A 20899-nucleotide genomic window follows, 5' to 3' on the forward strand; every position below is an offset into this window, starting at 1 on the left:
CTATTTACCTTGTCGTCGATCGACCAGCTGCAATGTTTATTGACAAGTCGACATGTTTCGTCAGCGTAATCGTCGCTCCTGAATCGGGCTGAGTTTAAATACGTTATTGTTTGCAAACTTGTAAATACAACTCGACCGGTTTTTTTCAATGAGTTAGATACAATGTGAAATTCGCCTGAAACGTGATATACGCGTACGAAGTACGAACATCAACAATCGCGTTTTTCCTATCGACGGACAGTATGATGGGTGATCACAGTGACGTTTATCGCTAATGTAAATAGTTGTAGATTTTACATTATAGTTGATTATAGTTTGTTACGAACTGGTACCTGATTAATTGTTACAATATATAGTTTACGTACGTGCAACGACATGCCTATATTACGAAAAAAGTCCAATAAAAAGACAAACACCGAGACCAGAAGCAGTTTGATCGCAGGTTAATTGTCACTTTTACAATTTCCAATAGAACCACGAGTACAATAAATAGGTAACATTCAGTAACATTCCACTATTCTAACGATGTTCTTATTTCTCCACAGACGTTACTATCAATGATTTCGCTAATTCTTCAAAGACCCATGCAAGACTGAAAAAGGCTACGATCGGTATAGCAGCTGTGGATTATAAAGGTTATTCTTTATTTCGTGTTATTAAGAAAGAAACACACGTTTCGTGTAAATTATATTTTATGTGTTTGCAATTTAGTCATTGTACCAATGTACTTTAAATATGCTTTACAGTGGAAGAGAAAATGTCAATGGATACAGAAGTTTGGACCGAAACGGACGAACATGAGAATCCGCAGTCATCCGATTCAGATAATGTGAAAAAGAACAGTAAAGGTAATCTGTTTCAAAGATGTTTACATTTTTATTTATTTTTTTTTTGTTTTCCATTGAAATTCATATGCACAGGTACGTTGACCAATCAAGTAAGGTATAGAAAAACAGCAGAGACATACATGGAAGAAGAAAAAGAAGGTAAAATGCACACGAAAAGTTTAGTTAGAAATCTATATTCTTAAATTGTATATAGTAGGTAAAGATTACCCGTTGGATCTGTGGTTCATTATATCCGAGTATATTCGTCCGGAGGCTATAAGCAAATTTGCTAGAATATGTAAAAGTTCTTATCACGTGACAACAACTGGCAAATTTTGGTTCCATTTATACAAGACGTAAGTGTTCTATTACACGAACAACGTATTTGTGTAGTTAAAACAATGATGTAAAAGAGACCATCATTACAGATACTATAGACCCATACCTGCTTTACCAGAACGTCTTCAACCGCAATGTATGGTTCGTATGCACGGATTGCGGGCCTGTGTCATTAGAACATTACATTACACTTATTTTGCCTTAAAAAGAGACATCGACAGCTTGTCCTACTATCAACAAGACGAGCCTCATTCTCTCGTAAAACGAAGATGTTGCTTAATGTGGCATAGAGTGAGCGATACAATATAAAAAGATAGATTGTATCGTGTTAACAACAACGATGGTAAAGCTCGATTGTTTCTTATTTTAGAGAGGAAAACTACTGTGGTACTTCTACTTTAAATTGAAAGAGGTACCAAAATCGAGTAGGAATTCAATAAAGCAGAAGCCTAAAGTAAACGGTAGAAAGACAGACTTTCTTGAAATGTTAGAAGACGTGGCTGTGAATCCGGAAGAAGGCTGTAAACTGCTTAGGGTACTTAATTACTGTACAAGTCAATTGAATGTAGTATATGAAATCGTTACATTTCGATTATTTACGTATTATTTCTCTGGATTTACAGGTAGCCTGTAAGAGGTACAGTATGTTACCGCAAGTATCTGGATTAATTCTGCAGAAGGTGTCTATGGCTTTAAAGCAAGATGTGAAATCGGTTCGATTGCAATTGGGTTTCGGAACATCAGACGTTCCTAATACATTAACGAACCAAGTAATGTTAAACGATGTTGTCAATTATCAAGTTCTGAATTGGTGGCACCCTTCTTATCCGCATCAAGACACTGTCCCCACCATCGAATTGCCACAGAACGATTTTTGGGATCAGAACGTACTGTAAAATAATTCCATACTTTACTGCGAAGAGAGTAAGACATAAGTACGAAGTGTATAATACGTCTATGTAAATAATACATTAAATGGTTGTTAAGTAAATTTTTATTTGCATATTTGTTTCTTTTTTGTTTTGTTTAATTGCATAATATTAAGTGAAAACAAAAGTGTTCAATAACGAACGAAACATAAGCTGACTTTTATCGTTACGAATATTATATACAAAATCTGTATATCAAATAGTATGTACAACCTATAAATAGATAACAGCAAGGAAGATTATACAAACTTGTTTTGATATTTTTAGACGAAACAAAACGAGCAGAGGACAAGAATATTATCTTCTTGTTGCTGTTTCTACTGTACGCAATAGCTCTTCCACGTAGCGAACATTTGAAGTTGCAATCTCGATTTCCGCAATCTGAAAAATAAGCTATGTAGCAAATGCTTTGTTCAACGAAAAAATAAATCTTCACAATCGCTCTTACCATGTTTACGTAAGCTTGTACGTCAACTTGCAATTGAATGCGTATTTTTTCATCGTCGCTAACTCCTTGAACATCGGAGGAAAGAGAACCCGTAGATTTATCTCGGATCTTTTTCAATCTTCGTAAGCTTTCCTCAGTTTTTTGTACTGATGTTAAAACGTCCGTTACGGATGCCAGATAACTGTACGATTAAGAAATTCATTAGCAAACGATGTCGAACTTGATCGGTATTATAATCATTCTCTATTATTGATTCCTTACTGTTCGGTCAACAACGAAAGAGTTAATTCCAACCAACGATTTACATTGTCCGGGATTAATTTCTTATAATCTGCGTGAAAACTTATAAGAAAAACGAGGGCGTTCTTTACGTAAGCGCACGGTTTCGTGGACACGTCTCTATTTGTTCGCCTAAATAATCGTGGTATATCGCTGACTTGTTTCAGATGCACTATACTTTCCTTTAAAAGTTCATTTACAATTTCTTCCGTAACTTGCGATAAAATCATTCCAAATTTCTTTATAGTTTCACGCAAAGAATCTGTAGATCAATATGCATATGTTTGAAAAAGAACAGTAATATTAATATTTCATATTATTACCTTCTAATAACTTTAATATCGTCGGAGTCTGCCGTTTAAGTTTTGATTGGACTACTTCTAGAAGCGATGGAAGTTTTTTCACCAATTTCTCTATATCTTGGTTTAAACATATTAAAAAATTAAGCTTCGTGTAATGCTCCGATTTGCTTGAGGATCCCACTTCATTTTCTATAGGCCATATCTGTATTAAAATAAATGATTAACTACACTCGGTTCAATGAGTTAGACAATTTTTTTTTGACAAGTTTTTAAATATCATACTTCTTTAAGCGCCGCTAGAGACCACGTTTGATATCTGGCACACATTTGTAAATTGAATTTCCAAAATCTATACAGAACAAGCTTCCGTTAAAATCATTTTAATCAAAGTTATCATTCCCATGATTAATTTTATAATTCACCTATGGAAAAGCTGATAAAGATATACATCGTCTCCCCAAATCCTTTGCAAGTTTTCCCACAAAACGCATGTTGCGCGCAGGGAAAATTCATTTTGCGTAACTGATTCAAAAGTCACTTTTATAGATGCTGGTGATATTGATTCTGTTAAAGCGGTCTCAACAACGCCAGCTATTTCTTGAAATCGTATTTGAAAGTATACCGGCAAATTCCATTTCTTCAAGAAATTTTTGTACTGCGCATTTCTCTTTAATGTGGACAAAGTATCGGTCGTAACACACTCAGCTTCTAACTTCTCTAGAAATTCTAAAGTTGCCATGTATCGCTGAAATCGTGTAATTTTGATTCTATTACTGTGCTTATAAGAAAAAGCTGGCTTAATTACTATGCTTACAGAATGAAATAATACTGGATCTCCTGGAGCAAAAATGCATTTGATATGTTGCTCAATTTTCTCTTCCACGTTCACCCAAAAGCTGTTCACTAAAAAGTTGAAACCCTTAACGGAGCATCTGGAATGAGATCATAAAAGTAATTTGTACAAAGAGATACGAAAAACATTATCCCGTGAGAAATCGAATGTCTACCTGTTAGGGTGTAATGTAATATCTAAAAGTTGCTTCAGTTCTATGCTCAGAATATTTAACAATCTATTGTATATACTTTGTAGGCCAAGCGAGTCTGCTTGCAGGTTTTCCATGCTAATCACACCGTCAACTAAGGGTCTAATAATCTCTTCCTTTACTAAATTTTCTGCATCTTTTATTTTATCGAGCATAATATATATTCTCAAGCAACGAATTAGCAAGACCGAATTCTTTTCTTGGATACAAGCTAGGAACAGTTCATTCAGATGAGTCATATAAGACTGCTCCAACTTTATACATTCCTAAGAACAATTAATTTTCTTCTATTAATTGCGAAGACAAATAAAATGGTTTAAATTGAGAAATGTATACCTTCTGTTTATCTTTGATAATATCTAGCTTGCACCTGGACATGTGAAATTGCAATTGATTGAATTCTGTAGCAGCTTGCTCCAGAATATCTATTTTAGCTGGACTCTCCAGGAAAGTGTTTAGAGATAATACAGACGAGAGCTTATTTAACGACTTGAAAATATGTTGTAAGCTACATAGACTCTGTTTGTATTCCCTGATCTTTTTGCTCTCATTAATATTAATGGAAATTGCATCGATCTCGTCATCTAAAGTCTGCTGTACTTGCTGTTATAGGAGATTAAATATTATTCAAACAGTACAGTGACTCCCGCTAATATTCTGACACTCTTTAAAAAGCGATAACCTTTTTAATCTTGGACCATACGATTCGAACTTTTTTGAGAAGTTAGAACAATTGGTTTGCTACACAACGTGGCAAAAATTTTTGGAAAAAATTGCAAGTTGTCGGAATTGCAGAGAAAGTACTAAAAGTTGTATTTTGCAACTTTTTTATGTGGGCTTATATGAAAAATTTAGAAAACAGATTTCGTGAATCTGTATCGATTAAACGTCAACGTTGCAATCAGCCACAAACGTTTAAAGATGGTCAAAATTGCAGTTTTTCACGATTTTTGGTGTCCAACTGCAATAAATCTAAGGATTCTTGCATCTTTCAATGTCTGTCGCTTTTTCCCGCATCAACCGATTTCGATGAATCTTTTATAGTGCATATAATTGACACATATCTGCAAAACATATTTTTAAAATTTTCAATATATGTCCACACAAAAAAAATTTTTTTCACAACATGTAGTAAAGTAATTGCTCTAACTTCTCAAGGAAGTTTAAATCGTATGGTCTAACATTTAAAAAGTTACCTGAGCTCTAGTGCTGAAATATATTAAATGCACTTCTTTTCAGAGCATTTGATATTTACCATTACTTCTTCCTTCAATTGACCTAACGGTCCTTGCAAATCGTTGATAGCTTTGTCCAAACCGATTAAGTTACTCGATAAATTTACAAAATCTATGTAATCCCTATTAATTAAATCGATCATGGCAGATCTCAACAATTTCAAATATATTCCCAGATCGTCTCGCATTGTCTCCAATTTCGATTTCTTTTTGTGTTCTTGAAGAAAGATGTCAACATTGAAATTTTTCTGGAATGAAAGAACGTTGAAGTTTAAATATCTCGAAAAGTTGAATATTTACAATTACAGCGACTCACCTGGATGAAATCCGTCTCTGTGAAACACAGATCCTTGGGGGCTTTCGGTAAATTAAAGTTTGTGTTCGACATTCTGCTAAATTTCTATTACAACGATCGTTATTGACATAAAGTCGCACGGAGAGTATAGACTCTCTGGTCACACTAAGTGACACAATAAACAATAGTAAACGACTAAATGAAATAGTATATATTTGAAAATGACTGGAATGTACTCGGCTACAGCATGATTGCACTTCAAAGTTTTGTTTACATTTCGTAAAACTGAATTCGTGTCTTTTTTTAAATAATTGTAAAGTCGTGTTTACGTGGTTGTACGGAACTGTACGGAACTATGACTTGATTAGTAGTAAGTGGTAGTAAGTAACACTGAGTAACTGGTAACACAGACCGAAAGAGGTCTCTGATTGTAAAGTGAAGTTGTATAAATTCATCGACAAATCAAGCTGCTTCGTAATCTCTGTCTTTTTGTCTCTCCTGCGAGTGACATATCTTCCTCTCTGTCACAGATCTGTAGGAAAGACAAGGATCTCTCTATCTTCATTCGTATTTCACCTCTACGCCGATTGTCGTATCAGTTTCAGCCAGAGTTTCAGCTCAGCTGGGAAGATTTTCAATGTAAAAACGCTGGGGAATTTCGAAGGTCGGATGTATGTGGTTGTGAGACGTCGGTGAGGAGTTTGACAAGTTTGCTAGTGTTTGCTAGTTTTTTAGTGGAATTTATTTTCAAAATGGCAGTTGCGGGAAGATTGCAGAAGGTAATTCAAAGTTTCGGTTGATTGAACCGATCGCCGAAAAATATTCTTTGAAATTTTGGCATGTTCGCTCATGTCCGACTAACCATATCCCTGTCATCGATGACACCAAACATTTACAATGAAATGTACAACATAATTTTTCTATGAATTATTTCTAAATGTTTTATCGCTGCGTTTCTTATTTTACACATTTCTGTCTCTTCGAAAATCACCGACGAGCATTATGTTATTTCTATCAGAGTGATCCGCGTTCAAATTCTCGTTTTACATGGAACCTATTTATGAATGATTATGTTTCCCCTTTCCAGGAACTTCGTGACCTAAGAGCATCGCCTATCAAAAGCTTTACGAATATCCAAGTAGATGAATCGAATATTCTCACTTGGCAAGGTCTTATATTGCCGGTATGTTCTGGCATAATTATTTTACTCCGGAAATACAATCTAACCTTATATATCATTTGTAAATAATAGAATAAATTATATATAATTATGTGGGGTTTACGAACTTTAATATAAACGCAGATTCTAATAGAATTATGTAGTGTCACAATAGCACTTCTATTTTGGGTAAAAAAAAATATCCATTCTGTGTAAATCTTTGCCGTGATACGTCTTTTATTACGTTTTACTTGTAAATATGCAAAAACATTCAGAGTTCGTCGTTTTTTCTATAGATTTAGAACATTACAAATTATTTAATTACATTCTAATAGTTCGAATGTTTTAGGATAATCCGCCATATAATAAAGGGGCATTTCGTATTGAAATTAACTTTCCAGCGGAGTATCCTTTCAAGCCTCCAAACATAAATTTTAAAACAAAAATATATCATCCTAATATAAACGAAAAGGGGCAAATATGCTTACCAATTATGAGCGATCAGAATTGGAAACCAGCTACAAGGGTGGGCCAAGGTGAAATATTACAGTTTTTTAATATTGCAAAATCAAAAGAACCAACGTTGAACGACTAAATTGTTTGTTCTCAGTTGTACAAGCTCTGATAGCTGTAGTAAACGATCCAGAACCGGAACGTCCGATGAGGGCAGATATTGCGGAAGAATTTCTGAAGGATAGGAAAAAATTCTTAAAGAACGCAGAGGAATTTACAAAGAAACATGCGGAAAAAAGGCGAGAGACGCCCTCGTCTAACGAATAACTATGAATGATTAGCCCAACTCACCATGATGCCTGTCATCCATCAGCTAATTTAATTCAAGCCGTCATAGACTTATCTGTTAAACGATGAACAAATTGAGACACATGTGTACAGGCGCTAACTATGCTCTCTTCAATGTACTTCATAATTTGAACAACTTTTTAATATCATACTTCTTGAAGTCCTGCTACGGGTATCTAGCACATATTTGTAAACTGAATTTCCAGAATCTATGCAGAACAAACTCTCATAAGAATTATTTTAGCTTGCCCATAAAAACAAATTGACAAGGATACATACTGTTTTGCCCAAACCCTTTGGAGATTTTCCCATAAAATGCACATTGCATACAGGGAAAATTCAGTTTGCCTAAGAGATTCGAAAATCCTCTTTATAAACGCCAGTTGCATGGGTTTTGTCAAAATAGTATAAACAACGCCAGCTATTTCTTGAAATCCTATTTGAAAATATACTGGTAAATTTCATTTCTTCAAGAAATCTTCGTACTGCGCGTTTCCCTTTGATGTGATCGTTTAGAAAAGAACTGACTTAATTAATATGCTTTCAGAATGAAAGAATACTGGATCTCCTGGAGCAAAAATGCATTTGATATATTGCTCAATTTTCTCTTCCATGTTAACGTGTAAACTTTTTACAAAAAAAGTTAAAACTCTTAAAAGAGCATCTGAAATGAGATCGTAAAAGTTGTTTGTATAAAAGAGATACAAGAAACATTTTCCTGTAAGGAATCGAATGTGTACCTGTTAGGGTGTAATGTAATATCTAGAAATTGCTTTGGCTCTATGCTCAGACTATTTAATAATCTATTGTATGTACTTTGTAGGCCAAGTGAGTCTATTTGCAGATTTTCCTTCCATGCTAATTACACTGTCGACTAATGGTCTAACAATCTCTTCCCTCAATAAAATCTCCGCATCGTATATTTTATCGAGTGTAACGTATATTCTCATGCAACAAATTGACAGGACAGAATTCATCTCTCGAACACATGCTAGGAAAAGTTCAAGTAAGACCATTTAATTTTTTTCAATTACATAATTGCAATGACAAATAAATCTGTTTAAAGTTTGCTTCATAAATGCACACCTTCTCTTTGTTATTAATACTATCCGGTTTACACAGGAAATTGCAATTGATTGAATTCTCTAGCAGCTTGCTCTAACACGTCTATTTTAGCTGGATTCTTCAGGAATGTACTTGGAAACAATACAGATAAAAGCTTATTTAATGTATTATTCGCTGAGTTATTATAAGCTTATTTAATATATTTGAAAATATGTTGTTAATTAAATAAACTTTGTTTGTATTTCCTGATCATTTTGCTCTTGTTAATATTAATAGAAATTGCATTGATCTCGTAAATCAAGGTCTGCTGTAGCTACTTGCTGTATACAAAAGAGCAAATATTATTCAAACAATGTATCTGAATCCTAATGCCACATTGTATGAAATCCACCTTTTTTTTTTAAAATTGACTCAATACACTAGATTTAGAATACAGCTGTATAAATGCATTTAATAATTACTATCGCAACTGAGATCAGAGCATTCGATGTTTACCATTCATTCTTCCTTCAATTGACCTAATGGTCCTTGCAAGTCATCAATAGCTTTGTCCAAACTGATTAAGTTACTCAATAAATTTACAAAATCTATGTAATCCCTATTAATCTTAACGATTTCAAATATATTCCTAGACCATCCTGCGTTGTCTTCGGTTTCGATTTCTTTTTATTTTCTTGAAGGGAGACGTCTATATTGAAACTTTTCTGCAATGAAAGAACATTCACATTTAAATATCTTGAAAAATTGAATATACATAAAGCAGTTACTCACCAGGATCAAATCCATCTCTGTGAAACACAGATCCATTGGATTGATGTTTGTATTCAACATTCTGCTAAATTTCTATTACAACAAACGTTATCGATAAAAATTGTAGAAAATAGAAAATTTCTAATTGAAGTACTATACATTTGTGAAAAGTTCGAATATACTCGTTCAGGGCAGAATTGTACTTGAAAGTACCGCTTACATTTCCCAAAGTATACTAGCGAGTAAATACGAAGATATTTCGGCCGGCTGTGAACTCAATGAAAAGTATTGCGCTTATTTTTCGAAGTACTTGTCAAATTCTACAAACCAATGTAGCCAAATTTGAGTGTACTTACTTGTCGTGTATTTACCTTAGACCGTGTCTACTCATGGCACTTTTGACGAAAACCAATTATAAAACAAACATTCGGATACAGAAGGATGAGCATGAATTGTGTGCGCACGCGTGCTTGCTCGCAACAAAGCGGATAAACGGATAGCGGATTGATTCATATTCACACATAATCAATTGCAAATATCTACTTATATTCGCATCGATGCGAGTTACGAAAAAGAAACGCCATTAACGAAAATTCGCGGGAGCCTCAGTTTGGAAGATTTTCAATGTAGAATTAGCTGGGGAATTTCGGAGGACAGATATATGTATTTAGTTGTGAAGACGTCAGTGAGAAGCAGTGAGGAACTTGACAAGTTTTGCTAGTTTTTTAGTGAAATTTATTTTCAAAATGGCAGTTGCGAAAAGATTGCAAAAGGTAATTCGAAGTTTTAATACATTGAACCGATTTTGGAAGTATTGAAATGCTTGTAAAACGTGCGAAAAATATTGTTTTCAATTGTAACATGTTCGCCCATCTTCGATTAACTGTGTCGCCGAACTGAATCGTTACTCATCGAATGACACCGAGTTTTTTCAATGAAATCTAGAATGTTAATATTTTCTATTAATTATTTATACATATTTTATTGTTGCGAGTCTTATTCTAGGTACGCCTGTCTATTTGAAAACCAAAGACAGGCATTTATATTTCTTCCGAATCTGTTCTCATGGGATGTACCAACGATGACTATGTTTTCTCTTTCCAGGAACTTCGTGACCTACGAGCATCGCCTATGAAAAACTTTACGAATATCCAAGCAGATGAATCGAATATTCTCACTTGGCAAGGTCTTATATTGCCGGTACGTTCTAACATAATTACTTTAATCGGGAAACATAACCCAATTTCGTATCTTTTCTAATACATAGAGTAAATTAGAGTTAATCCAGGTCTGCGAACGTTAGCGTAAATTTAGAGTTCGATCGGCTTATGCAGTGCGAAAATAGCATTTCTATTTAAAGCAAAAACCAAATAAATCTTTGCCTCGAAGCTTCTTTTATCGAGTTCTGCTTGTTCGTACCTTTCTCTTACAAATGCGAAAGCGTCCATAGTTTGTCGCCTTTTCTATCGGTATAGAATATTATAACATATTTAACTGTGTGTGTGTGTGAGTTCTAATAGTTCGAATGTTTTAGGATAATCCGCCGTATAATAAAGGGGCATTTCGTATTGAAATTAACTTTCCAGCGGAATACCCTTTCAAGCCTCCGAGAATAAATTTTAAAACAAAAATATACCATCCTAATATAAACGACAAGGGACAGGTTTGCTTGCCGATTATAAGCGACGAGAATTGGAAACCGGCTACAAGGGCAGGTCAAGGTAAAATTGTTCTTTCGTTTCTGCCATTTACCAAAGTAACACTCGATACACATTATCGGTCTGCTCATGATTTGATCAAACCATGAGAGAGCCGTTAATCTGTACCAAGCCTGAAAGAACACCTTATAACTGCTACATTTTGATTCACAGTTATACAAGCTTTAATAGCTTTAGTAAATGATCCGGAGCCAGAGCATCCGATGAGGACAGATCTGGCAGAGGAGTTTTTGAAGGATAGAAAAAAGTTTTTGAAGAACGCGGAAGAGTTTACGAAGAAACATGCAGAAAAGAGGCGGGAATCGCCCTCTTCCAACGAATAACCATGAATGATTAGCCCTACTCACCATGATGCCTGCCACCCGTCAGCTAATTTAATTCAAGCCAACATAGACTTATTTGTTACATGATAAACGAGTTGAGATACATGTGTACAGTATTGGTTGACTACCAACAATAATATTTATATGTGCAAATTGTAATGTTTATAAAACAGATTAACAAACTAACTGTATAATATTGTATACTATATATGTGTCGAAAATCGTTTCATAACTGATTTCGTACAGATTTTTAAAATGGCTTGAAGAATATTCATGGGTTCGTTTTAGTTATTGTTAAAGCGATTCGTAATTCGTTTTTCATGGACGTTAAAGCTCTAGAAAGATGCATTTAAGTTCAATACTAAATTAATAGTGATTTTTAACTATTCGATCTACAAGCAACTGTGAGCTAGTATCAATAGAGAGTCTGTATGCGCGAAACTGTCATTATGAATGTCGCATTTCGATGTTAACATTCTGGCGATTACATATCTCTTCAGCATTATGTCGACGACTCGTTTCCACCTGTTAGTGTAAAACATTAATTTGTAACTCTGTAATCTCCTATGTAATTACGATTGATGGTACTACTTACGGTATATGTAATTCTCGAATTCTGATGTAACGTTAATACATTAAATATTAAGAAGTTCAAATAATATATCTATTGACTTAACACTTTATTCAATAGAATTTAGATTGATAATTTTAGTATATGAAATATCAAATGCAATAAAACATTCGGTTCCTAAACAATAGAGAATGTTTCTTTTTTTTTTAATTACACGCGTGTAATTAGTAGTAAATGAATGGCCTACAGGGAGACCTAAAATAGTGAACATATTCTTAAAATTATTTTCCCTATTCTTAATGTAGATCAACAGCCAAAGTATTAAAACCTCGCTATATTATTATTCGAATACGCTTATATATGAAATTATTTATCTATTATATTAAACATGAAATGTGTATTTTGTACGAAATCATTTAAAAATAAGACTTGGGAAAGGATTAGGCAGAATTAACATGATATTCTGTATTTAAAATGTGCTCAACTAAGAACTGCTTTTACAAGATTTTATTTTTTATTCAGTTTGCGTAAGAAAGGATTAGACCTTTTCATTTAAATATTAAAACTCTATATTGATAAATAAAAATATAAATGGAAATAAAAATATGATGCCTTTTCACGTAATCTCCGTTGTAAACGCTCGAGCATAATGCCTTACAATTAATGTAGCTTCCAATTACAACAATTGTTTAATTCCTTTATTAAGTTCTTCATCTTTATTCTAATTTTTCTTTCATTTCATTTTAATCCACCAATAACACTCCGCATCTGTTACAGATTCGTAGATTCCACTTTTGGCATACTACAATAAATATTCTGCGATTTAACGAAGTTTAGGTTTTTCGAAAAGTTGATCGCAGCAAAAATAATTGATGAGCTAGGTGGAAGAGGTGGAAGTTGCGAAAAATGCACCAACAGCTTTTGTTCTGATTAGTACTTTTATTTATTCGAATGCTTATATAATCAAATCATAGAAGGAAACAGAATTCCGTCGTATCCGTTGTTGCGCGCAAAGATGGCAATAAAAAAATTTCAAAAAGAAGAAGTGCATAGCAGAGAGCGTTTCTCAAATAAAGTAATCGAACACTGAAAAGGAGGCAAATATATTTTTAGATATACATTCACACTGCTTATGTACACACATTATAGATAACCACAGATATAAATAAAATCCTGGTGTAACACCAATATTTTAACGGAGTTCATGGTATATCTCTAGAGTAGTTTGTATACGACCATAGACAATCACAGTTTTACAAGTGTAGAAAAATTCCTTAATCGTAACACGACTGATGTGTAAATCATGTCTAGCAATCGTATGATTAAGAAACGTTTAGTTTCATTGTAATTAATCGCTATTGAATTTAAATTACAATATGTATTTCATAATAGCTGGTGTGTTCGCAAGTCTCATTCAATTCAACCGCTTATGATCGATAATACAATCAAGTGAAATCGGGAGGATTGGGGATAAAGGTGTTATTAATGTTACAAAACGTATTCGTAAATTCCTATTCCGAGCTTAGGAGTATAATGCCTAGAGCTCCCGAATACACATCAACCTTTTCCACCAAACTGTTCAATTATGAAACATGACTAATTATTCTCTTGAAATTTCGAGGCAGTCCACATCAATTGACAACGTGAATCGCGTTTCTGCGTCATCGTAAATTTTCTTGTTCCACGCAAATTTCTATATTAAATTTTAGGTTTTGTACCGAACGGATTTTTCCCCCAAAAATCTTCGTACGCGTAGCGCTACGAACCTCCCGAATATATGCGAGACTTTAGAGCGAGATATTCTGATATCTTACTAAAACCTAAAATATAAGATAGAAGTGTATCATAAGAAAAAAAAAGAATCCTATCGAACGTAAATGGAATGTTAGAATGACAATTATTCCGAGTTGCATGGTTTTCTTGATGTAGAATGCCTTGATCGCGGTGATCTTAACTATACTCGTGAAACAATAATAAAAGCAATAACAACTTCCTCTAATCAATGAAAATTGATGATGCAACAATACAAATTAATCGGCATTATATAATCAGATACTGATAATACGTTCAAAGGAATATGTATTATTACAAATTACTTACATGTTTGTACAGAACCAACATTCGAATTCGTGCATTAAGCAACGTACGTATACACCTTTCTGTAATTGAAAATCGATAGACATGACGTTGGTTGTGCGATTCAATTAAAAATCTTTTTCCCGTGTTTAAATAACTATTGTTACGTACCTATCTTCTGGCGTGCGTGCCAAATATTCACGTTCAATTAAACCTTCTATACGTTTTTTAATAATTACTGGCGAAGGTAGGAATCGCCCTTTTAATTGCTCTGTTACTTCTGTCACAAGTATATTGTGCTGAAACGAAGAAAAATAGAACTTTGGTGCACCGAATAAAAATCGAATTATTCTAATATAACGTGCATGTAACATTGGTAACGTTAAGGACACCGAGCACATCTACTGTACTACTGTTACATACGGGCATGCGTTTCCGGTCTTTCATAATGCGAACGATAGCTGCTTCTATCTCGTGCTTCCTGTCTTCATCGACTTTGTTACGCGTCTCTCTTCTCTCTGGCTCTGATTCGCCTTTCGCTGCCACCGTTTGTATCTTTACTCTTTAGAAAATGATACAGGAATGACGAACATTATTATTGAACAGTTTCGGATACATTTCGCTACGAATAAAAATGATTTAGTTCTGATTTAAATGATCTGAATGCGATATACCTGTGTAGTTTACTGGTAAAGCTGTCATTGACACAGAAACAATGCGAGGGTTCTATTTCCTTTGTACGAGGTTGCTTTAGCAAAACTCTCTGTGTAGCTTTACCCATAGCGAGAGACTGCAATGCTCTAACCAAGTCTCTTTCTGGAATATCGGTTTCACCTTGAATTTCCTACGCAACGTTTTCATACATTGTATCGTGATACATAAAACAGAGCAGATGGAAAAAGTCAAACCAGAAATAGAGAACGGTATATACCAACTCTGTGGCTACCAACTGACCTCGTACGTTAATTTGTCTCTTTTATTGAACAGCATCAGAACACACATTTGATAAGTCGAGACTTGAATTATATGTTTCCTTGTGTTCCCGCAACTGATGCTGCACTGGCTTAACCGATTACCGTTCGTGCTCCCGCTTCCATTGCCAATCGAACTGGAGGACGACGGCGTGTCTAACCCGGCGCAACTGCTTTCTTCCCTACGTGGTCCGTGAAACACTGCATTTAAATCGGCGGAACCTGAACGCGGGAACAGGAAAGTGCGTAACGTTACTCCACTTGGAAAATACAGTATTCTCCCTTTCTCTCGCAGCTATACAAGAGGTACTACATTATTTGTAGTGTTCTGAACGTACGGAAGGATAGCGATTGAAAAAGAAAGAACTGAAGTTCGAGGCGTACGGTAAACATTAAAGAGATAGACACTCGTTTCCAGGATTGTAAGAGTGCGGGATGCGCCTTCTCATTTCTCGATAATGCAAAGATGGGGTTTTTCAGCAGTCAATCGCCCTACAAAGTCCTATTTTTACGTTTACGAGGCGTAATTTGCATTGTTCGGAAGCATAAAGCTGCGCATGTAGCTACTTTCATAAAGTTGCGACAGCTACATGCTACCGAATAATGGAATTACGCGTCATAAACGTAAAAATAGGATTTTTGAGGACAATTGCGATCTAGATTGATCTTTTATCTAGCGCTTTTGGCTACTGAAAAATCCCATCTTCGAATCCTATCTAGAAACGAATCTACCCCCTTAAAAGACTCGTGCGAGCTGAGCCTTTTAAATTCCAAAATCAAAATTTCTTATTTTTGGTTTATCGTCAATTAAAGGTCTACTTGTAAAAGCTTCGTAAACAGAAATCAAGAATTAGAAAAGGTACAATCTTTTGCATTTTTTTTTGTTTCCAGGGGGATTCTCCAGTGGCAGGGACAAGATTTCAACAGTTACAGTGAGAATACTGTAACATGTTTTGATTGTAAATGAACGGACCTAATTGCGGCTGTAACGTCAACTGTCGACCACTGTGTTTAGCAAGGTAAAAACGTCGGAAGGCATCGAAAGCGTCTCGCGGAGCGGATGGCATGTTGCATTTTGGAGTCGCTGATTGCGTTGGCCAGAAACCGGTTGTCAGAACTCTGACGCTTATGTCGACGCCGTGCAACTTTGCCTGTAACACAAACAGCTTGGTATCTATGATCCTCAATCGTCGTACCACCAGATACGACCACGTATGAAAACTTACATTGGACGTAAGAACGTGATCCTTAAATTCATCCATGATAGTGTTACTGACTGTTATGTCTTTAAACATTCCTTCCAATTTGGACGTGAACTGACATCCGCATTCAGTCTATGGAAAATCATTCGTTCGGTTGATCGACGTGACGCTTCTTAGTCAAGATTAGTGATAAAAAATGAAGCAATTACCTTAAGTTTAGATATCATATTCTTCTCACTGTCATCAGAGACGGACTTGTTTAAAAGAAGACGTTTAGCCAAATGCTGCTTATAGTATCGTTCAAATACGTCTTTCTCTTGAAGGAACCGAAAGAGAACCATGGTCTTGTCTAGAATACCTTCAATTTCTTGTTCCGTCATCTAAAATATGTGTAACTCTTTAACGCATTCACGTAGGGTCGTTTTTGCAAATTTATGTTATTTTAAAGAAACTGCTGGAACTTTTTGACTACATAATACGTTTAATGTGTCCACTTTCTTTGGCAACGTCACGAATACAACGAGAGATACCGTTTTGTACCATTACAAAAGACACAGCGTGTGAGATTTCACGGTATTACCTATCATGTTAACAGAACTAACCCCTTTGACACCCTTCTTCAGTTTGTCGTCGATGAAAAGCGAGAGGTACTCTGGACTCTTTGTATTTAAATTTAGGAAGTACTCGAAATCGGAGGCGATCATCTGTTTGTAATTCTTGTCGTTATTGAACGAGTAATGGAGAAAGTGGTCGAAACGATCCTTTAAATCCAACAAATTTTGAATATACAACACAGCGTTTGTCGTGGACTCGTGTTCCTCCTGAACCATGGCACGTCCTTGCTCTTTGAGAAACTGCGAGACGCAATCGCACACCGTACGCAATCCGTCCGAGACTCTCGAGAATAATTTGTACATACAGCCTAGATCTTCGGTTTTTTGGTTTTTAAGCATGTGAACTACGCCACTGTTTTCCATCTAGAAGTAACAGGAAAGAAATATGATATATATGTATATAGCATCGTAGAAAACGACAACAACAACTTCTCGAATTACAATGTACAATTTTCTTGTACCTCTACAATAGTTTTCATATGAATTTTAATTAGTTCCTCCTCTACAACTTCTACTATTCGTGGTTCGGTAGATTCGTCTAAATAATGTTTTGCTCTCTCTGATTCTTCGCAAATTCTAGCTTCAACTTTTTTTATATATACCGATGCACTATTTTCTGCCAAGAATTTCTGAGATTCCATCTACAAACGGAAAAAATAATTAGAATGAGATTCGTGATTTTACAAGGCGAAAAAGAGAGAGAGAGACAGAATATTCTTACTTTATAAAATTCCGCACTCTGTTGTAAAAAAGGCCTTTCAAAATCTTCTTCGTAAACTTGACGACTGTTAATGCCGAGTAACATCAACATTTGGCAGGCATTTTTTATTGCAATGCGATCTACTACTTCTCCCCTTCTTTCTCTTCCTACCATATCTAGTAAAGTTTCCCTTAAGTGATCTCTCACACACCCATACCTGACCACCTGGAATGGATCAAATAAACATTTATTCGTTTAACTGTGAGATTATTGTTGATTCGATCATTAGCGAAAATTACCTGATCTCTGAATATGATAAGACCCAAATTATACACGTTGTCTACATCATTTTGCAGTACGTACACTCTATCCATATACATTAGAATATCTCTAATCATCACCATCGACGTTTGATGATCGTTCCAAGCTTGGCTTAATGTTTGAAGGAAATTGTTATGAAGAGATCTTAATACGTCTTCTCGTACTTTGTTCTCGAGATGATATGTTACAACTTCCTTCAGACCTGTGTACAACCGTTCTCCATATTTGTGAAGGACCATAGTGTAAGCATTTCGATAAAGTTCTTCAAAACTAAGACCCGAATTGTTTTTCTTTTGTATTTCCTGAATCGCATTTTTCAGTAGGGCCCAGATACTTTCTACATACTTCTCATCCATAGTAGTCTAAAAAAAAGTATACATATGTATAGAATGTTTGTTAATCTTAGCATTATGAAAGAAAAAGAATAAATATTTCGGGGAACTACAAGCTTTATTACTCGTATTAACTAACAAGAAAATCATCGGAAATATTATGGAAATAAAGTTTTTTATTATGAGGATACATCTGTGGTTACTAAAGAATGATCGAAACCCCCCTGGGTATAATGGATTACATGCGCGTTCATGTTGTTCATCATGCCATTATTATTCTCAACATTTTGCTGAATCTGAGAATTAATCATGACTCCGTTTTTCTCAATTTTTCACATTGCCTCTTTCTGTTTAGCAAAAGTACATAGAGCTAATGCAAATATTCAAATAACACGGTTGAACCGACATTGTTCTTCAATGTTTTGTCGATGAATATATTTTATATCAAGGTACGAGAATCACCTATATAAAATGTGAAACGCATGGTAAGTATTGCAGGGAAACAACGAATAAATGTCTTCGAACAAGTTACATACGGTTGTAAGAAACATGACCACAAACAGATGCATAAGTTTCTTGTGGTGGTTAAAACATTTTCTATTCTTTGCAACTACGAAACAATTTAACAATTACAAATTTAGTGGCTAATTGAAATTTAGGTGTCTCAACTCAACTGACAGATCAGACTTGAAATTGGTCTTCGGACAGGATAACATTGCAATCTCTATATTTCAATGCTTCTCTTTTGCGGTGCTATAGCAACTGTGTTCTATCGCCTGAATACCCATACAATTCGATAGCAGACCCAATAATGACCATTTCAAATACTGTATCAACCATGTTCTCTGTGTATACAGAGTTGTATTGGTATGGAATTAAATGAAATTCAAATATATAACAGAGAAACCACTAATAAAAACAGAATGGTTGTGGGAGTCAACAAAGGAAGCGGACAAACAATTCTTTTTGAAAAATCACTCAACAATTTCGATCTGACGTGTAATGCAAAGAAACAGGTTATAAAAATGCTATGTATACGTGTATACATACGTGCATGTTATTAGGAATGGTTATTTAAAAAAAAGCATATCCGCATAGAAAGAGAGAGAGAGAGAGAAAAAAAAGTGTAAAAGAGAAGAAAGAAACGTGAGCATAGGGGGAGGGGTGGCGAAGGGGGGACGAAAGAAACAAAATAAATTTTTCGGCAGAGAGGCCAAACGAATCGGACAAAGCTAAAAAAGATTCGGATGAATAATAGGAAAAGAGGCCAGTGTACTCACCGGGAAAGCACGTATGCGCATTTTGCTCTCTTTTTTGAGCATACCACTGCCCTTCATCATGTCGAATTTTCTGTCTGTACTTCGGGGATCTCGGTTAGAAGTGCTCGGTGACGGCCAATGCTACAATAACGTTGCACCGTGTGTACATTGACACCAGTAAAACGTAAGGACCATTCACGATCTCTTCGCTTCCCAGGCAGACCAGCCGAAGACGATCGGCCACCGTCCGACACCACAATTATTCATCCACGTTCACAATGCGCGAGGGAATCGAAAATTGTCTTGTTATCGTGTACATTTAATAAAAAGAAAGAAAAATCAGCAACGTCCCGAAAGAGAGGGGGAGAAAATTAGAGACTCAAAGACAGAGACAAAGAGAGAAGGGGAACGGGGGAAGGAGAGAAAGGGAGCGAGCGAGTGAGTGAGAAAGAGAGATATAGATAGAAAGAGAGAGAGAGAGAGCAAGAGGGAGAGGGTGGAGGAAGAACAGTGAGGGTAAAGAGCTGAACTCTTTTTTACCCGGCGGATGAAAATGGGGGATAAGTCGCTTAAGGGTTGCAATTATATAGCGAGACTGCGAAAAGATCGAAGAAATTTCTGATGAGAGATGGAAAAACAATAAACGGAAGGTAAATGTACGCGCACCTGTCAACAAACCGAATTCTCTATTGGAATATTGCCGAGAAAGAACAAAAAAAAACTCGCACTCGATTTGTCGACGGTCGTTGAATACCTTAACGTGATCGTCGATACGTATCCATCGTCTTTCGAGGCATAACGCGATTCAGTTTGTGAAAGCTCGAATTTCCATCCTACACGATTCCCCAATCCTCGATAGACGATATTGTATGTGTGTATCGTTCGCAACGACACACTCGACGCGCTTTAATCACGAATACTGTTGCGATTAGAGTACCGTTGCGCAAAAGGTTCATTTCCTCCTACGCGAAGAATCCTCATCTTCATCCCTCGCCGTATAGAGGGGGAACTAACCTTACTTTATGCCAGAGTTCTACCATCTATGTTCGGTGTGTGACCACAGCCTTGAGAATTCTTATACAGAGTATCCATGGATACTCTTGCAAGAGTATCTCAGAAAGAGTGTAGGAAAAAGAAAGGGGTGATTCCTAAAATTGTTCCAATTGGTTCCAAGCACCTTTCTCCTTTTCTAATTCGCGCCGAAACGCTTGGTTTTTGAGTTATAATATTAACGAAAAACTCGGACCAATCAGTGTGCGGCTACGGCGGACGGATTCCAACTCGGCCAACGGCAACGCCACGCTTAGTTGTAGCCGCGCTCCGATTGGTTCGTGTAAAAA

At 35.6% G+C, this 20899-nt stretch overlaps 5 protein-coding genes and 1 long non-coding RNA gene across 14 annotated transcripts; 3 read left to right on the forward strand and 3 right to left on the reverse strand.

Moving 5' to 3' along the window:
* The first annotated feature begins 135 nt into the window (after positions 1-135).
* Positions 136-2171, forward strand: Fsd (transmembrane protein fates-shifted). 6 transcript variants are annotated; one of them, XM_076435685.1, is made up of 8 exons: positions 136-276; positions 357-442; positions 546-635; positions 747-986; positions 1042-1183; positions 1256-1457; positions 1537-1701; positions 1790-2171. In XM_076435685.1, the coding sequence occupies exons 2-8, from the start codon at positions 376-378 to the stop codon at positions 2060-2062; spliced, it is 1179 nt and encodes a 392-aa protein (XP_076291800.1). In that variant the 5' UTR covers positions 136-276; positions 357-375; the 3' UTR covers positions 2063-2171. The 6 variants fall into 6 exon arrangements, with proteins under 6 accessions (XP_076291800.1, XP_076291803.1, XP_076291804.1 ...); XM_076435688.1 differs by lacking the exon at positions 136-276 and having other exon boundaries at positions 301-442; positions 747-848; positions 921-986; XM_076435689.1 differs by lacking the exon at positions 136-276 and having other exon boundaries at positions 301-442; positions 747-848; positions 921-986; positions 1045-1183.
* LOC143214512 (conserved oligomeric Golgi complex subunit 2-like) lies at positions 2156-5857 on the reverse strand. Its single transcript, XM_076435684.1, has 11 exons — positions 5719-5857; positions 5423-5650; positions 4504-4770; positions 4132-4433; positions 3939-4056; positions 3547-3869; positions 3407-3473; positions 3146-3326; positions 2805-3084; positions 2544-2724; positions 2156-2476 (listed from the first exon to the last, which is right to left on the reverse strand). The coding sequence occupies exons 1-11, from the start codon at positions 5788-5790 to the stop codon at positions 2393-2395; spliced, it is 2103 nt and encodes a 700-aa protein (XP_076291799.1). The 5' UTR covers positions 5791-5857; the 3' UTR covers positions 2156-2392.
* On the reverse strand, positions 5719-9972 carry LOC143214520 (uncharacterized). Of its 3 annotated transcripts, none has more exons than XR_013010164.1 (7): positions 9829-9972; positions 9632-9739; positions 9494-9565; positions 8398-9426; positions 7937-8321; positions 7661-7866; positions 5719-7543 (listed from the first exon to the last, which is right to left on the reverse strand). It is a non-coding gene; the product is annotated as an uncharacterized LOC143214520 (long non-coding RNA). The 3 variants fall into 3 exon arrangements; XR_013010165.1 differs by having other exon boundaries at positions 9632-9746; XR_013010163.1 differs by lacking the exon at positions 9829-9972 and having other exon boundaries at positions 8398-8853; positions 9218-9426; positions 9494-9690.
* On the forward strand, positions 6149-9202 carry LOC143214519 (ubiquitin-conjugating enzyme E2 L3-like). The gene is made up of 4 exons (XM_076435697.1): positions 6149-6476; positions 6785-6880; positions 7206-7392; positions 7467-9202. Exons 1-4 carry the CDS (start codon positions 6450-6452, stop codon positions 7634-7636), a joined length of 480 nt encoding a protein of 159 aa, XP_076291812.1. The 5' UTR covers positions 6149-6449; the 3' UTR covers positions 7637-9202.
* A 133-nt stretch (positions 9973-10105) lies between the features above and the next one.
* Positions 10106-12174, forward strand: Ubc10 (ubiquitin conjugating enzyme 10). The gene is made up of 4 exons (XM_076435696.1): positions 10106-10245; positions 10577-10672; positions 11007-11193; positions 11344-12174. Exons 1-4 carry the CDS (start codon positions 10219-10221, stop codon positions 11511-11513), a joined length of 480 nt encoding a protein of 159 aa, XP_076291811.1. The 5' UTR covers positions 10106-10218; the 3' UTR covers positions 11514-12174.
* A 748-nt stretch (positions 12175-12922) lies between these two features.
* Positions 12923-20533, reverse strand: Cul3 (cullin 3). Of its 2 annotated transcripts, XM_076435683.1 has the most exons (14): positions 19581-20533; positions 17947-18330; positions 17669-17872; positions 17409-17588; positions 16936-17310; positions 16543-16713; positions 16358-16465; positions 16105-16282; positions 15115-15353; positions 14835-15004; positions 14584-14722; positions 14332-14459; positions 14185-14243; positions 12923-13170 (listed from the first exon to the last, which is right to left on the reverse strand). In XM_076435683.1, exons 1-13 carry the CDS (start codon positions 19638-19640, stop codon positions 14219-14221), a joined length of 2361 nt encoding a protein of 786 aa, XP_076291798.1. In that variant the 5' UTR covers positions 19641-20533; the 3' UTR covers positions 12923-13170; positions 14185-14218. The 2 variants fall into 2 exon arrangements, with proteins under 2 accessions (XP_076291798.1, XP_076291797.1); XM_076435682.1 differs by lacking the exon at positions 12923-13170 and having other exon boundaries at positions 13172-14243.
* Positions 20534-20899: the final 366 nt, after the last annotated feature.

Source organism: Lasioglossum baleicum, chromosome 12, assembly GCF_051020765.1.
Source record: "Lasioglossum baleicum chromosome 12, iyLasBale1, whole genome shotgun sequence".
In the NCBI taxonomy this organism is placed as follows: domain Eukaryota; kingdom Metazoa; phylum Arthropoda; class Insecta; order Hymenoptera; family Halictidae; genus Lasioglossum; species Lasioglossum baleicum.

Coding starts and splice junctions, on each gene's coding strand:
- Ubc10 (XM_076435696.1), top strand. CDS start 10,219: ATGGCAGTTGCGAAAAGATTGCAAAAG. Junction 10,673..11,006: donor GGCAAGGTCTTATATTGCCG/GTACGTTCTAAC, acceptor CGAATGTTTTAG/GATAATCCGCCGTATAATAA. Junction 11,194..11,343: donor GGCTACAAGGGCAGGTCAAG/GTAAAATTGTTC, acceptor TTTGATTCACAG/TTATACAAGCTTTAATAGCT.
- Fsd (XM_076435685.1), top strand. CDS start 376: ATGCCTATATTACGAAAAAAGTCCAATAAAAAGACAAACACCGAGACC. Junction 636..746: donor AGCAGCTGTGGATTATAAAG/GTTATTCTTTAT, acceptor TATGCTTTACAG/TGGAAGAGAAAATGTCAATG. Junction 1,458..1,536: donor GTTGCTTAATGTGGCATAGA/GTGAGCGATACA, acceptor TTCTTATTTTAG/AGAGGAAAACTACTGTGGTA.
- LOC143214519 (XM_076435697.1), top strand. CDS start 6,450: ATGGCAGTTGCGGGAAGATTGCAGAAG. Junction 6,477..6,784: donor TTGCGGGAAGATTGCAGAAG/GTAATTCAAAGT, acceptor TCCCCTTTCCAG/GAACTTCGTGACCTAAGAGC. Junction 7,393..7,466: donor AGCTACAAGGGTGGGCCAAG/GTGAAATATTAC, acceptor GTTTGTTCTCAG/TTGTACAAGCTCTGATAGCT.
- Cul3 (XM_076435683.1), bottom strand. CDS start 19,640: ATGATGAAGGGCAGTGGTATGCTCAAAAAAGAGAGCAAAATGCGCATA. Junction 16,714..16,935: donor TGAAGAAGGGTGTCAAAGGG/GTTAGTTCTGTT, acceptor CACATATTTTAG/ATGACGGAACAAGAAATTGA. Junction 14,244..14,331: donor GCACGCACGCCAGAAGATAG/GTACGTAACAAT, acceptor TTTCAATTACAG/AAAGGTGTATACGTACGTTG.
- LOC143214512 (XM_076435684.1), bottom strand. CDS start 5,790: ATGTCGAACACAAACTTTAATTTACCGAAAGCCCCCAAGGATCTGTGT. Junction 4,057..4,131: donor ATTACATTACACCCTAACAG/GTAGACATTCGA, acceptor ATCTCATTCCAG/ATGCTCCGTTAAGGGTTTCA. Junction 3,870..3,938: donor ATCCAGTATTATTTCATTCT/GTAAGCATAGTA, acceptor ACACGATTTCAG/CGATACATGGCAACTTTAGA.